This window comes from Diplotaxodon limnothrissa, linkage group LG5 (genome assembly GCF_057381915.1).
Source record: "Diplotaxodon limnothrissa isolate DT_005_m linkage group LG5, D_limnothrissa_male_GT1.1, whole genome shotgun sequence".
Lineage (NCBI taxonomy): Eukaryota > Metazoa > Chordata > Actinopteri > Cichliformes > Cichlidae > Diplotaxodon > Diplotaxodon limnothrissa.
In genome coordinates, this window is record NC_140600.1 from 12,257,163 (window position 1) to 12,272,429 (window position 15,267).

The window sequence follows — 15,267 nt, forward strand, 5'->3', positions numbered from 1 at the left end:
TATTGCCTCATTTAGTAAAATCCCAAAATAAGCTGTATCATAAATTCCCAAAAGATGGGATGCATTTTAAAAAAAAGAAGAAGAAGAAGAAAGAGGAGAGACAGATTAATCTAACACATAGAAAAGGATGAGGCTAATCAGAGAGATAGCATCACGGCGTGCGGTGATATGTAAAGTGCGTGCAGTCCGGCCAATAAACTCCTTCTAATGTCAAATAGAGCTTATATTAGTTGCAGCGGAAAACGTGTAAATACGTCTCATTCCCTGCGCTCTGTCTCTATCAACCTGCGGGATCCCCCCACACACACACACAAATGATGCATTAGATGCATTGAATGTATTTGTTGTGCAAGTTTGAAAAGGCGGCGATAATCTGGGAGTGAGAGATAAGGAACACCAATTTATTCAGCAGCACTTTGGACCCCGCTTCCAGCCTCGGTCGGTGCTGACACCCCCAGCAGTTTGCTGATAACGATTAGGCCATTTATTATCTTCACAGAGAACAAAGATTGCGCGGTGCCGATGAAATATTACCCCTGGTAATAATCAGAAGGAGAAGGACCCTGGCATCTAATGCAGTGTGCATATAATATCTCCCTGACGAAAGCCGTGCACACACACACACTCGCGCACCCACACATACACACGGAGTATGTGCAGAACGCACAGAAAACGCATTAACAAAACAAATACTATTTATTAAATATTGCTAAATATTTATTATAATATTAAGTTTTAGTGAATTTGAAACATTCAACTTATTGGAAAAGTAATAATAATGATGTATTTGAGAGACATAAAAAAACAACTACCGAATAAATTGTAACTGTTGTTAAAAGACACATATGTGAACTCACATTTATTGGGTTTGCATTATCAACTTAATAAAAATACACAACGTTGTTTAGTCCACAACAACTCGCTAAAATAACCTAAAATAAGCCAACAGTTTTCAGATTTAAAATATTAAAAACAAATAAAACAAAAAAGAATGCTTTATTTCAAAACCGCAAAACCTTATACTTTTAGACTGTTAAGAGTCCAAATAATACTGAGAAAGTATAAAAAGTGCTTATGTTAGCCTATTGGCGTCTATTATTCGTGCCTCCAAGCTTTTTGCTCTGACGAGTCCAAACATTAAAACAAATGTTTACCAATTCAGCAATTCAGTCAGACTTCACATTTTCTTTTCTTTTCTCTTCCCTTTTTGTTGCATGTGTGTATGTGTGTGTGCGCGCACTCTGGGGAGCACGGGCCCCGAGTTGCAGAGGTCCTCGCGCCCCTTGCACCTGCCTGGCTTCGGCGCAACGCACGAGCCCAGGTCGCGTGCAAGAGATTTTAGAGGCTTTGCATGTTTTACAAAGTTGTTGTTGCTGTGTGGGATATAAAGCCCCCCCCCCCCCCCCCCCCCCCCCCCAAACACACACAGACATAAAAAAAAAAACGGGGTGGAGGGGGAGGGATGGGTATTTTTCTTTCTTTTTTAAACATGTTTAACTCAGTGTTTTGGGCGGGAGGTGGGGGGGGGGGGGGGGGGGGGGGTTCTCTCAAATCAAATATCTCAGTAAGTCAATTAGGACCGAGGCTCTCGGTCTATCCGAGTTGTTACAAAAAGCGAAAAGAAAACAACAAGAAAAGAAGATAGAGCATTTATTATCACTAAAAAGTAGCTTTTAGACTTTAATTATTGAGCAAGGAAAGCTTTAGAAAGAGCACCGTGCATTTCCCAGCTATGCAATTTCTAAGTTCACTCCCCCGGTCACAAGCCTCAGGTTCAGCCCCAAATTAATCATAATGACTGCGCATTATGCAGCTGGGACAAGTTGGGTTCGGGGACTCTGCTCGCTCCCTTGGTGGCTCCAACATCTAGCGAAGTTCTTTATTTCCCTGCATGTATGTAGACCATATATTAAATCCACAGGCTCAGGTAAGCAGCACATCAGTCTGTCAGGGCAGAGCTCACAGTGACCTCGAGGAACGTTGATATACATTTTAAAAACAAAAGGATGAAATGCTGAAAAGCACGTGAGACACAAGCTATCCTAAAGTATGTTGAGAACCTCTCGGGGACAGGTACCGCTGCCAGTTTTTTGTATTTAACCAGGACCCGGAAGACAGGCTGCTGGCTGACGTGCCATTACGCTGCTGTGTGCCCGCAGCCTCTCACACAGGCACACAAGTTTTTTTTTTCTTCTTCATTTTTTTTTAATGCTCATATTCACAGAGGTTTGGACAGAGCGAGAATAGAGGGGGGATACTGCAGACACTCACCGCTCTCCGCTCCGTGACGACACAGCACACAGAGCAGCGACCATCAGGCCACCGGGTTTTCCATTTAGTCTCGACAGCATCATAAAAACGGGGCAGATCTGGACACCTCTTCGGTTTGGTCGTTCATTTTGCACCGTTATTATTATTGTTATCATTTATTTTTGGAGGAGGAGGAGAAGGAGGGGAGGGCAGAGAAGACGCGAAGCTGCGCAGTGAATCAGATGGTTCCACTTTCTCCGGTTTGACTTTGTCTGCTGTTCAAGACTGGTGGAGGTAAGCCAATTACTGCGTTTTTAAACTATCTGAACTTTAAAATATTATTTATGATTTTATTTTATTTTTATTTGATATTTTGTAATTATATATGAGGCTATTCAAAGTAAGGTACTGGTAATAATAATTGCTACAGGCTCAGCATAAAAAAAGAAAAACGGTTGCTTGTGCATTATTTTCATGGCTATCGAGGAATAAAGTACACTGATCGCACGTGCACTCTTTATGAACTCTTTATTTATAATTATACATCCCCACTGTCACAGATATTTGGATATTAGGCCAAATATAACCCTCCGCAACATCTCTAAAGCGGTACAGTGATATTATATGTTTGATGCAGTCATACGTTGTAATGTATTTTATCATTCATTACTCATATTATTATTCGTCATTATTATTCATATTCACTGGAAGCGCGCTGTTTTTCTTTTAATTTCTACAGCACCGCTTGTTTTTCCCGAATGATCGACCAAAAAAGTTCAAGATTAAGTCCGGGTTAACAAAACGGATGTATGTGTGCCATAGCTTCTTAAAATAAATAAATAAATAAATCCTTTTTAACGTGGCTCACTTTTCGTGTTGCCGTGGGAAGGGTGTTCTGGCCCCGAAAAAGGAAAAGAAAAAAGAAACTAAATTGTTTAGTGTATCATCAGCGAGATATTAGTGACGACAAAGGTATTCAATTGTCACGCTTTAAAACGCATAATGACTCGAGTAACCCTCTTTGATCAGTAGAAGGAACAATCACATCACTACACTGGTGGAGCTGAGACAGGGGGAGGGCTGGTGCGTCTCCGCAGGCACGCAGGAGTGCCTTTCTTTTTCTTCCACCCTCTCTTACCTGTGCTGCTGGGTCTGCTTTATGTGTGCATGATTTAAGAGACATGGCGTGATTGTGTGTGACTATACAAAGGGGTTTTTTCCTTCCCACTGTCACCAAGTGTTTGCTCATGGAGGCTCTGCGTTACCACGGGGTCTCTCCCTTACAATATAAAGGCAACTGTTGTTAAGATTTGGGGCTGTCTAAATAAAGCTGTGAATTGAATTGAAATGATTACAGCAAAGAACAGTGGCATGAAGATGGAGTTGTGAGTAAACATGGTAAGAGGTCCAAATGTGTTTTTTTTGTTTTTGTATTTATAGCTCCAATAAGTGGTTTTGACTGTAAAACTAGGTTCACCTTGCGGTCCGTAATCACTTTTTGTTGAGTGTGTGCAGTCCATGTTAATGTCCTACCCGCTTTTTCTGAAATGTCATTATTTTTGATTCAAAAATGACTTAAATGGGAGACTGTGCTGCTCTTAGGCTCCCTCTCTCAGCAGTTATATGGTGGGTGCTTGTGTCTATAAAGCCCCCCACCCACCCAGTGCCCTGGCTCGATCTAATTAGCCGTGAGTAAAGGGGACAATAATGCTTCAGCTGGTTTCTGTCATTCTCTTCTCTCTGGCTCTGCTTATCTTCACAAGCCCCACAGTGGCTCTTCACACCCCCATCCCCCCAAAACACACACACACACACACACACACACACACACACACACACACACATAGTTGGGCACACAGTCACACACCTACACTGGATAATGATGGATGACCGTGCCCAATGGGAACAAACAGGTAGATAAAGCCAATCCCATTTAATAACAGCATGGATCGGAATGATAATCTTGTTGTTCATTAGCCACTGTGGCTGCACGGTGATACAGTTGTTGCACACAGTTCTCGCCCAGCTCAGGAGGCGTTGTGCGAGGGGACGCGTTCTCCGCTCTTTGGATGGCATCGCCGGGTGAAACAATACTGCTGTGTCCTTGAGAAAGACAGAGGGAAAAAGGCAACAGCAACTCCCCCACCCCCCGTCCTCTCCCACTAACCCTCCATCACCCTCTCCCATCTTTTTGTTCCAGCAAAGATACAAATGGGATTAATGAAGGTATAAATTACAGAGGGGGTAAATCCTGCTGAGTAATCCATTTGGCAAACATGCAAACAACAATGGGAATACTACAGCAGCTATCCTGAGCCTGACTCACTCTCCCAGTGGTTAACACAGCCAGAATGCAACACAGACCGGCAAGTCTGAGCCACAGTGTGCAGTGTCCTTTCACTGATGGCTACAGGATCAAGAGCATTGCTGCATACTCACTGACGCTCAAACAGAGGGAGTCCTTGTTGCTTAGGGTTCAAGCATGTGACAGCAATTACTGTGCGGCATTAAATTGTGGGTAATTGGTGCAGTATTGTTGATTGATGCAGTGTAAATTACAACACAATATTTGTCACTGACAATTAATAAGCATATTAAGGTAGACTTCACTCCACCTGCCAACTGTGGCTTCTTTTCCACTGGAATGTCAGTTATTGGAGTCGCTGGCCCTCTGCTGCCACACATGTTGTAATTTGTTGATTTTAGGAGTTGACAAGCTCAAAGGGCTGAGCTCGTCAACTCGCTGCCTCTGGCAACATGCCCGAGATTTAATGACTGATGACTGACACACACACACAGGCGCGCAGTTATACCGCAGGTATGACATCAAACGTGATTATCGCCTAAATGACCTGTGCCGTGTCATCACGGCAACCCCCCGCAGGCCCCCACCCACACTGCTCAGCTCCTAGTTAGATTTTGTGACGTTGGATCCCGGCGTCGGCGTGGCGGCCAGTCTGTTCAGGGCACCTTCCAATTACTCCTTGTCAATCACACAAACGCAGCGGCAGTGCACGTAGATCTACTTGCGCACAAATAACAGCGCATGTGCTGCTCATTTTACGCACGCTTTCAATAAACAAAGAAATAAATACAAGAAAAAATATAATTGGACAGAAACGCATTTTTTCCCTTTTTGTCTAAAGATTAAATACCCCGCCAGGTTTCATTTTTGTTTTTGTGGGCAGTTTGTGAATGAGCGCATCGGGAGACGCTCTGACTGTCACCCACTGACTTTTCGTACCCTACGTGCAACGTGAGGCCTTGCGCCTATCCCCTTTTGTCTGGCCAAATTATCAACGGGCGTCATTAGAAATGCAAACTATGTTTTGATTGCTCTGCCCCCGAGACAAAAACCACTGTTTTCACAAAAGGAATGTCGTGCTACTAATTAAAGACAATTAGGCGCTCCCAACAATGGGAGGGGGGCAATTCGGGGTCATAAATCGACTCCTCCTCTGTTGGTTTAAGAGGTGCTGAAATTGCTTTTTGTATTTACATGGGGAAGACAACAATCAAAATACTTACGCTTATTGCTAGTAATAAGGATTGATATGCAGCTTTAACCGGTCAACTGTGGCATAAAACCAAAAGACATTCGCAAGTGGGTGCGAATTTTAAATATCACCCACGAGTATTAAAAAAACGAAAGGTTTAACAATATTTTGTAAATGGGTTTATAGAGACCAAGGGGAGCTACGCCTGCATGGGTACGTTGTAAAAAGCTAACACTGGGCCATATATATTAAGGTGTAAATTTCACACATTGTTAGGCTCTGTCTTCAGCCCGTCGCTAAAAAGGCAGATTATCAGAGGTCGATTGCTCATTTCGTTTGAGCTTCATGAGCGAAAAAAAAGATCCCCGAGAAATTACACTGCTGATTGATAAGTCTTTTAGTTTTTCGGTGCAGGAAAATGAAAATTGAAAGAAGGAGAGCAGGGACGCATTTAGCCAATTGCGGCAGTGCCCGCTATGATTGGTCCAGACCGACGCCCCGCCCCCCATGGCTTGATATGGGAATTTACTGGCGCCAGACGCATCAGTCTGCCCCACATCTCATTAATGCGCCTGAGCACTGCAAGGATCAAGAGGTTTACACATCCAGGGCTCTGTATACCATCAGCTGATCACAACTGCAACAGGTATCCAGAGGAGACATTTAAGTGTTTTCTTTATGCGGATACAGGATGCGTTGCTTCGACTTGGAGACAGCGATGTCTTGTTTTTTCCGACTTGTAATGGCAGGAACCCTAAATTGTGCAAAGTTTACTTTACGTGTCACCCGCTATAATTAGATAAAAAACGAAGGGTGCTTCGATTTTGCATGGAAGGAGAGACGTGTCGTTAAACTAATATGTTGCTTTCGTCTCTTTGCAGGTATCCCAGAGGAGAAGAAGGGAGAGCGAGTTATTTAAGGATTCTATTTCTGCTGTAAATCACAGTTCAGGAACTATATTTTAAGGAGGAATCGACTTCCACTTGGAGGCAAATAAAGCCTAAACAGAGAGGCATTCAAGGGGAGAGGGGAAAAATAGAGACTGTCAGCTCAGACATGGAGGTCGCAGCGGCAGATCAGTCTCGGTGGATGGCGCACCATCATGCTGTGCTGAACGGTCAGCACCCGGACTCTCACCACCACAGCCTGAGCCACAACTACATGGAGCCCATGGCGCCTTTACTGCCGCAGGACGAGGTTGATATGTTTCTGAACCACTTGGACTCTCAAGGGAACCCCTACTACACCAACTCCCGAGCAAGGGTCACCTACAGCCAAGCACACGGTAAGATGCGCTCAAGTTTACGATCACCAAGTGTGAGGCCAGATAAGATAAGATGTCTGAAAATACAATATAAATAAAATTGTATTTAAAAAAATCCATTTATAGATCCATGTTTTAAAAGAGTCGTATAATACCATAATTTTAATGTGTGTGTGTGATATTAAAGGCTAATGATTTTTGTGTGTAAAAAAGCTTATTGCCAGCCTAACAACAAAAGCCTCTGCAGCAATTAGTTAGAAAAAGTCCTTCTTGACTTTCCTGGGTCAATTCACCAACATAAAAGGAATTTCTAACAAATGACAGCAAGAGGAAAGGGAAGTATGTCACTTAACCCCTCTCTGTTGGGGCAGGAGTTTCTGGAGGGAGAGAGGCACTTCCCGGATATAAAATAAAAAGCGCAAATTTACTAATAACAACCTTTAGTCCGAGAGCTGCTGCGGACGAAAAGATAATGCCCAGACAAGGAGCGCTGTTTATTTAACACTTTTGTAGGCTTTCATAATGCTATATCGGTTGCTTTCATTTAATGGAAACTATTTGTAGAGAGGTTACTTAATTTCGATTTAAAAAAAATAAATCTATTATTTAAAATCAACTACGAATATTTTATCTACATCTGGAGCTAAATGTCGGATTTGAGAAATTCAGGGAATTTAACAGGTAAGATTTTTTTTAACTGAGTTGTAAACTAATGATAAGACTTGTGAATTACTGAGAAATTAAAGCAGAATACAGCCATATTAAATAGACTGTTATGGTTTTCAGCTCGCCTCACTGGGAACCAGGTCTGCCGGCCACACCTCATCCACAGCCCCGGTATTCCCTGGCTGGACCCCGGTAAAGCAGCTCTGTCTGCTGCACACCACCACAACGCATGGGCGGTCAGCCACTTCAGCAAACCCGGCCTTCACCCCGCCGGCTCCGGCTACCCCTGTAGTAGCAGCACCGGCACCCCTCCGGTGTCTTCGCTCACTCCAGCGTCGCATTCCAGCCCGCACTTGTACAGTTTCCCCCCTACCCCTCCAAAAGACGTGTCCCCGGACCCCGGCCCTACCTCTCCGACCTCCACCTCAACCAGGATGGATGAGAAAGAGTCGATAAAGTACCAAGTGCCGCTGACGGACGGCATGAAAATGGAGAGCTGCAGTCCGCTCCGCAGCGGCCTGGCCTCGATGAACAGCCAGGCCCCAGCCACGCATCACCCTATCCCAACCTACCCGGCCTACTCTCTCTCTACACCCCACGAATACGGCGGCAGTCTCTTCCATCCCGGCAGCCTGCTCGGCGGGTCCTCGTCCAGCTTTACGCCCAAATGCAAAAGCAAAGCCAGATCGAGCTCAGGTGAGTCTCACGTGTGTTTTGAGCCCCCCTCCCCCCTTTTTCTCATCAGATGGCAGATCAAATCGATATGGCCTAATTAAATGGTTATGGTTTATTCAGCTGAGCGGTGAAGCGTTGCGCAATATAGGTTAGTTTACACAACCAATCATCGGTTGATGAATATTTCATTGGTCTCCACGTAAAGGTGATATTAGTATTTCCACTATGGTGCGAGCATCATTTTATTCTTTTATTTTCTCTTTCATTTATTCACAGGTGTAATTACATTTATCAATTTCTCAATGCTTGTATTATGTAAACTTCGTGGCTCAGACTTGTTGCTCCAGTGAGTTGCTTATACGGAAAAAAGAGCGATAATTTCCACATCGGACACTGTCAAGTCTTATTTCACCCATTACACTTTTTTTCATACTTGTGTGATTCATTCTCTTAAAATGTCAGTGTAATCGAGGCGAATAGGCAAAAAATAGAGAACGAAAGTGGGATTATATAATTTTTGGGACTGACTGGTTATTCATATGTATATGTTTTTACATATAAATAACAACTAAACGATGCATATAAACTGGTTAAGTATATGTTTTTAAAAATAAGTGAAATAATTTAGCCGCTTTTTGAGCAGAGAGAAAAAAGTCCAACACTGACATTTTTTTACACACTAACTTTACATTCAGACGCCACACCATCAACGGTGCTCAGGCAGGTACATGTTCGTGCCACAGGCTTGTTTTCTTTTAAACGTGGCCTTTATTGCGCTTAAAAAACGAGGGAGTCACGACGCCCTGGCTCCTGCCATATCCTGTATACCTCCAAGTGAACAAATCACGACCTCCACCCCGCCCACCGCTCTCCCCAGCACTAACAAAGCACAGGCGACAGAGCCCTGCTGTTTGTGTTTTTAAGCACGGCCTTGGCCCGCTGTGCTGACATGAAGTGGAGGGGCGAGCAAGTTCACAGCAGATCTGATTCTCCGTGAAGATGAGAGTGCATTCTGGTGCAATGAGCAACCATGGATTTTTAAAAAAGGACTCAAGCAGTTTCCCATTTCCCCTTAATTTTAAAGACATTAAAATGTTCATAATAAAGCAGCATATTTTCTGACTGTCTGGACAGGATTTTGATTCAATATGCTGCATGTGCTGGGAGTCAAATTTAAGGGGGGATACTTAGACTTTATGCCTGACACTAATGGGCAGACATTTGAAAAAACAACTCAGCCTGCTTAATGAGTGTGTAATTTCCCTACATTGTTCCAGCTGTGGTGCACTGAGTTACTGGACAAAAGAAAGAATGGACGTGAAATAACAAAAAATGCAGTGTGTTAACAAATTGTTCCAAATGTAGCTTTGCAATTATCTGCATTGTCATCCTTTGTCGCCGTGCTTTTTAACACACCTGGGGAATGCTCGGTGCCTGATAATACTGAGCGAATATGAGCTGTTGTGGTGGAGAAATGTTATACTGTGACATTTAAAAGAGCCTGACCAGACTGTGCCTGAATCAGCAACACAAACATATCTGCCACGACGTTAGAAAAAGAAAAAAAAGGCTCTTATCTATCAAAGTCAATGTCCAGTGCCAGTAATTGTGATTGATTGTTGGACAAAATGCCACAATGACATTTTCTCTGTCAGCACGAATACCTCACGGTACGGCTTCCTGTTGAACTGGCCCTCAAACCCACAGCTCCTTCCCCTCGTGCAGCTCACCTTATGCACGGAGCTGTTTCGCCTTCCCATTTGTTTTTCGTATTTCAACACTGAGCATTGTGCAAGGCAAAAAGTTGTAAGTCATTGTGGGCGAATATGTAAAACATATTAATGAGACTGCTTGTGTGTGGTCGCTTGACTTGTGAAATTCTTTAAGGGGAAGAGAAGGGAGGTACGAAAACACAAGAAATGCATTTCAAAAGGAACCTAGCCTTTTTTTTCCTTTTTGCTCAGGTCAGGTCCTATTGTGGTGCAAGGGTGGGACTTTGGGTGTCGCTGGCATTATAACAGAAATAATGAGGTGATGCTCTAGGGAGAGGGGAACACCTGAATTAAATGAGCTTTGGTTTAGCAACAGGCTGTTTGAAGTCAAACCTGAACGGGGGAAGAAAAACTTGTGGGAATAGTTTTTCTTTAAGCAGCTTGTACAGAAGAGAATGCGCACACACAGGACACTGACTATTGATCCAGTCACCAAGAATGATAGAAACTATATTACAACTTGTGCTGATACAATGCTGTCTCACTGCTGTTTCTGACACCAACCAGCACGCAAGCTTCTCATCAAACACTTTCCGACACATTTAATACCACCTACACACACTTACTTTCCTCTCGTGGGTGCCCACTAAGCTGATCAATAATGTAGGCTTAATTTGATGGTGTGTCTTACTCTTCTTGTTGGACACCTCTGGACATGTTCTGGCTGTCTGTGGCCTCCCCACTCCAGATCAATTTACATAGAGGTGTCTATGTCCTGGGCAGCCGTGCACACTTGGTACACCTGCACACTGATATGGATGTTTGTCACTACCCCAATTTTTGACTTCATATTACAAGGCCATCTGAGGTCATGCACCACTCTACTATAACTACCTGACCAGGTTGTGCTACACAGCTGCTATATGCTGCTCCACAAAGAGGGGGGAACTTTTTAATTATATAAAATTTCCTTTTGTCTCCTCCTCTTGAACTATATGCAGAGGGCCGTGAATGTGTAAACTGTGGTGCTACGTCCACCCCGCTGTGGCGGCGGGACGGTACCGGCCACTACCTGTGCAACGCCTGCGGACTGTACCACAAGATGAACGGCCAGAACCGACCACTTATCAAGCCCAAACGGAGACTGGTGAGTCCTACATCTCGCTCCATCCCCTCACTCTGAGAGAAGGCACCCAAATATGAGCACAAAGCAGATGCCGGCAGCACAATTCCAGGAAAGTTATATTTTCCCTATGATCTTCCTGGAATTGTTTGTCCCTCTCACCCCCCGATGATCCGCCTTCATGGCCTGTTACAATACTGCTACTATTGCCATTGTTCCTGCTATCATTATTGCTGGTACTTCTGATACTGTTACTGATACCAATGCCCATGCTGCTTTAGTTAACACCATGCTTGAGTAAATGAAAGGCAGCAATGACAGAGAGGAATCCTGTGGTGGCTGTGCCATGTTGCAGAGCTGCTCAGTCTTTATTCACAATAAACCTGCTAAAAACGGGGCTATCTATCTATCTATCTATCTATCTATCTATCTATCTATCTATCTATCTATCTATCTATCTATCTAGTATGCTTTATATATATTTTGTTAAAATATTTTATAGATATAATTTGTAATCAAATTGCATAATAATAATAATACTACTACTAATAATAATAATAATACTAATAATAATAATAATGTGCCGATTTATATTAATTAAGGTATTAAAAAAATAAGGTCTAAACTAATAAATTGTTTTGAGCTGCGTAACCTTTGACTTCGTTCACACAACCTCATTATGATGGCTCTGATGGTCTTCATTAACACTTTCTGCTAAATTCGAAAAATTCCACCGCATTTTTTTTCCTGAAATACTAAAACTCGTTTTTGAAATGATCGTTTTTCGTGTTGTTTCTTGACGATTTCCACGTCGTTCCTATTCGTAAAAGAGAAAAAAAGTCCATTACATTTTCCACTGGGTCGGCCCATGTGGCTGTAGCTTTTGCATTTTCAGCTCAAGTGTTTTTCAGAGTTGTGTTCAAAGGGGCATCCAGTTGTTTCCTATCCGGATATCTGGCCGGCCCAGATAAGGAAGTCAGGCTCCCGGCTGTTTCCGCCTTCAACCAGCGCTCTGCATTCTCTATGGCTAGACTGACATATACTATAAAGAGATTATCACAACACTGGAGGAGCCGCTTATGTGTGAAGAGACAGACCGCGAGGGGCGGGGACTGGAAAATAAATGGATTTATGTTGTTCTCTTGTTTGTCATTATCGGTGGGCAGTGCTAGGCTTAACGCACAGTCGCTTTGCATTTTTTAAATTTAAATTATGATGCATTTATATTTTACCTCATATGAAAATGACCTGGGTTGTTGTTGCTGCTGCTACTCGCCAGGTAAACAGCAACGACTCCACCTGAAATGAATTAAAAGACTAACCTGGATGCTGCACGCACGGCACGGAACCGGAGGTTCCTTGCATGTGAAGCTAATGCTTTTTATTATGTGTGGAAAATCGATCCGTAATGGGCACGGCGGCATATTGTCAGACAGGACACCGTGTCTCACACGACTCGCAGCCCATTTTTTTAATTGGATCGTGATAAAATGCAGAGTTTACGCAGGACCTCCATTAATAGGATACTTATCATTAAATAAAATTACTAGCGGGCCTGTAGAGTAGCGTGAGAGACGTCTGCAGGGGGGGGAGAAAGAAAAAAATGGCTCCATGTCTTATTGCACAAATTACAAAATTTGATCATAGTTGTAGCGGGCGACATACATGCAATTGATTCAATAGAGAAGTTAAGTAATTTCTCCAGTCTGTGTGTCGCTTCTTTTGATGTTTGTCTGCACATATTTGTGCGGTCAGAGATGGGACCTCACGTGCCGCCGTTTAAGAAGTTTAAGAAAAACCTCCCGTTAACTTTCCCGTCGTGTCGCACATTTTCTGGGATAAGGTATCAGTGTTACGGCTTTATTTTAATCTAAATGATGCTTCTGCTGCTGCTAATGGTTCAGACGAAATCTACTGTGATGCGCCTGCGCTGACCTCCCTTCCACAAGTGACCGAGTTTAGTATTTATGATGCATTTTTCCTGCTTCCTTCAGTCCGCTGCTAGACGTGCAGGCACCTGCTGTGCAAACTGCCAGACCACCACCACCACCCTTTGGAGGCGCAACGGGAACGGAGATCCGGTGTGCAACGCCTGCGGCCTTTACTTTAAACTGCACAATGTAAGTAGCTTCGGGAGGGGGGGGGGAGAAAAATGAGTGTGGGGTTTGGAATGGAAGGAGGAGGGGAGGGCTGCTGGTCCTTAACTGGTTAAGTGGGCGGACAGCTCGTATCGATTTAGGAGCACAGAAAGTGAGAGTGGGGAGGCAAAGCCTGCTCACACTGTCGAGCAGAACCCACCGGGCGGCTTTTTTATTAAACCATCGTTGTTTCAATGGGGGGCGTTACTCCCCAGAGAGGCTGCCGGGTGGGACTGTCATTCAGTGTAACGGCGTCGGTTACACTGATGAGGATTTGTCTGCTGGCTGCTCCTTTCAGAGCCCAGCCTGGTCCTCATCCCGGTGTATTCATTAATGAGCACTGTGGTTCTGTTTGGTTTGGACAATTAAACAAAAGATTTAAAAAACCCACACGCCCCTGACTCGCTTTATAATGGAGCTATATATGCAAAACAGCTGCTCATTATTTATAGCCTTTTATGAATAACGCTGAGGTTATTCATAAAAGGCTATTGGGATAGTAAAAAAACAGTAAACATGCAACATGTGACATATTTCTGCTAAGATTTAAAATAAAGAGGCTGTAAAGGAGCTGTGACAGTAACCTAAACCTAAATGTCTACAATGCTGTATTCACACTGTCAGTGGTGCTTTTGTTCGCCACGCCTGAGCTAATGTGCCGCTCTTCTGCTCTTCACAGGTCAACAGACCTCTGACCATGAAGAAAGAAGGCATCCAGACACGCAACCGCAAGATGTCCAGCAAGTCCAAGAGGAACAAACGATCAGGGGACGGCTTTGACGAGCTCTCCAAATGCATGCAGGACAAGGCCTCTCCCTTTGGTGGTGTGCCTGGCCTCGCCAGTCACATGACCCACATGGGTCACCTGCCCCCCTTCAGCCACTCGGGACACATGCTGCCAACGCCCACGCCCATTCACCCTTCATTCGGTCACCCCCACCACTCCAATCGCTCGCCGGTCTGGGCTGAGCCTCACTGAGGCCTTTTCAGACCCAGAGCCCCCCTCGCCTGTAGGAGTCATCACATCGCCATAAACACTAAATGGCCTCCCGAGTCACGACAGCTGAGCAGCCTTGTTTCGTGTACAGTGGTTGTAGGGAAAAGACTTTCAGTCGGACTTGATGACTTATGGCTGCGTCACGGCTGACTTCACTGATGAGCCGCTGCGGAGAGCGAGACTTAAGTGGACTCTGTAAAGAGCTAATGTGAGGAGGGGTTCGTTAGTCCTTGGGTGACAGGGGATAGCAGGATTGGAGATGTTTGTCATTCTTTTTTTGCTTATTTTTTACTAAGTCACTTTGGTACCCACCTCTCCTTGATCCTGCAACAGGAAACTCATGAGAGGGCTTAAAAAGAACCGCTGTTTTCACCTCACGACCATCTCATTATATACTGAGACACACGCGCCCTGTCCATCCCCAGGCTGTCGTTCACGACTGCTCCTCAGTGCTGGAAGTCTTCAGACTGGCTAAACAGACTGCCGCAGAAGTCATGCGCCCCTGTTCCTGACCAGTCAGATCCAACCAACAGTACACCCCAAAACCAGTGCCCCTCTAACATGCTGGATTGTACACACCACCTGTTTTTGATAACAGAGTTTTATGAAAACAAAGCAAACAAACAAACAAAAAAAACGCAGTAAATAGAGTGTTTATAAATGCTTAATTGCTATTATTGTTGTTATATTGTTATAATTATTGCTACGATAATTTATTTTCACTCTTTAAGCTTTTGTCCAACACAAGGAAAACGTCTGATTTTAATTTTGTGGTTATTATGTAAAGAAAACACTGACCTGTCTTAGATGAAAAAGTCCCTGAGCTGTACGTTTTTATCATTTTTCCATCTCACACAGAAAAGGAAATAAAGTTTAATACTGAGGTAAGATCTGTCTCTATCCTTATACGCTGCACACATTCCAACTGACAAAGGGCAGTAAAGA

At 43.9% G+C, this 15,267-nt stretch overlaps 1 protein-coding gene across 1 annotated transcript; it reads left to right on the plus strand.

Annotated features, from left to right (window-relative positions):
- Nucleotides 1–6,337: 6,337 nt before the first annotated feature.
- gata2a (GATA binding protein 2a) lies at nt 6,338–14,371 on the plus strand. Its single transcript, XM_085353864.1, has 6 exons — nt 6,338–6,393; nt 6,629–7,032; nt 7,798–8,373; nt 11,066–11,211; nt 13,182–13,307; nt 14,005–14,371. Exons 2-6 carry the CDS (start codon nt 6,804–6,806, stop codon nt 14,302–14,304), a joined length of 1,377 nt encoding a protein of 458 aa, XP_085209990.1. The 5' UTR covers nt 6,338–6,393; nt 6,629–6,803; the 3' UTR covers nt 14,305–14,371.
- Nucleotides 14,372–15,267: the final 896 nt, after the last annotated feature.

Bases quoted from the DNA above. Each gene is read 5' to 3' on its own strand.
- gata2a (XM_085353864.1), top strand. From the start codon at position 6,804: ATGGAGGTCGCAGCGGCAGATCAGTCTCGGTGGATGGCGCACCATCAT. The intron at 8,374-11,065 runs GTGAGTCTCACG...AACTATATGCAG, and splicing joins CAAAGCCAGATCGAGCTCAG to AGGGCCGTGAATGTGTAAAC. The intron at 11,212-13,181 runs GTGAGTCCTACA...TGCTTCCTTCAG, and splicing joins TCAAGCCCAAACGGAGACTG to TCCGCTGCTAGACGTGCAGG.